Source organism: Aplysia californica, unplaced genomic scaffold (assembly GCF_000002075.1).
Source record: "Aplysia californica isolate F4 #8 unplaced genomic scaffold, AplCal3.0 scaffold00793, whole genome shotgun sequence".
Taxonomy (NCBI): Eukaryota; Metazoa; Mollusca; class Gastropoda; order Aplysiida; family Aplysiidae; genus Aplysia; species Aplysia californica.
In genome coordinates, this window is record NW_004798063.1 from 239190 (window position 1) to 240500 (window position 1311).

General features: G+C 37.3%; 1 protein-coding gene across 1 annotated transcript in view; it reads left to right on the top strand.

Moving 5' to 3' along the window:
- Nucleotides 1-1130, top strand: part of LOC106013318 (inactive C-alpha-formylglycine-generating enzyme 2) — a gene marked incomplete in the record, with an annotated part of 10997 nt that extends 9867 nt beyond the window's left edge. Inside the window, 1 exon segment of the mRNA XM_013088704.2 lies at nucleotides 800-1130. Within this exon segment, the coding sequence (XP_012944158.1) occupies nucleotides 800-959 (160 nt within the window).
- Between the last annotated feature and the right edge of the window lie 181 nt (nucleotides 1131-1311).

Below are 1311 nucleotides of genomic sequence, written 5' to 3' on the forward strand. Positions count from 1 at the left end.
TAGTAGTAGTAGTAGTAGTAGTAGTAGTAGTAGTAGTAGTAGTAGTAGTAGTATAACAACAACAATGTCAAAGGCAGATTAAGTGAGTATTTGAAGAAAAAATAACCCTATTAACTGACGAACAAGCAGCTAATCCTTTCCTAGAGAAATTCCTCATTCATGAGAAATAATAAAATTGTGGTAGTATACAAAACCAAGGGACGTAACTGATGTATGCCTGAATAACAATTGCAATTCTGCAGTTACCTCCCTTCAATTGAAACTTGCAGGACACGATAAGTAAATTGTGTGTAATTATTTTCATAAAATCGAATACATGTACTGAGATAAGTAAATAGATTCTTGCACAACCAGGTATAACTATACGAGTAAAAGTAAACTTCTTTCCTGTCTCAAACAATTCGTAAAAGTTCAAATTTTGAAAAAATTTTATTTTCACAACCAACCAAAGCTCCAATAAAAGATGCACCTTACAACATCATCAAAACGCAGTGTAATACTTTGGTGAAGGCTTACAGTTTTCTTGCTTGTCATAATTCCTGATAGAAAAATTAATTTACAGCAAAAACTACTAGATTTTTATTTAGTTTGTTTTTTTGGGTTTTTTTAGGGGGGGGGTTGTTTGGTTGTTGTTTTTTTTTGTCTCTCACGTAAAAAGTACCCCCCCTCCCTCCCTTAACTAGATTGCTTGCGACACCGACAAAATATTCTTCCACAACCAGGTATAAACTATTCGAGTAAAAGTAAACTTAATTTATTGGTATTCTAATTATGAACGTGGTTTTATTCCTCCTCCCAGGATGGGCCAAAAGCAAGATTACACCGCAGCAAACACAGGCTTCCGGTGCGCGCGCAGTGCCCCTGATGTAGACGCCAAGATCAAGAAAGATACAACCACGAAAAAGCCTAAAGCTCAGAGAGAGGCTCGTCTTGTTAGAAAGAAGAGAGACGAACTTTAGACGCCATCTTTAATACATTTCTTTAATTAATTAAATCTTCTTTGTCTTACCATTTGTTGTTTCCTCATATAGTGTGTAGTCGATTAGGTTAATTCTGCTGTGTTTTTTCTTGTGATGTCTTCTGCTGACTGTGCCGAACGAAGAGTAAACATTAAATTCATCATCCAATAATATTTGTTTTTATTCCTTGTTCATTCATATTATTTCTTTCGTGATGCAGGAATGTGTGTATGTCACGCACATATGGGCATACACGTTCACACGCACACACGCACGCACGCAGGCACGCAGGCACGCAGGCACGCAAGCACGCACGCTCACACACACACACACACACACACACACACACACA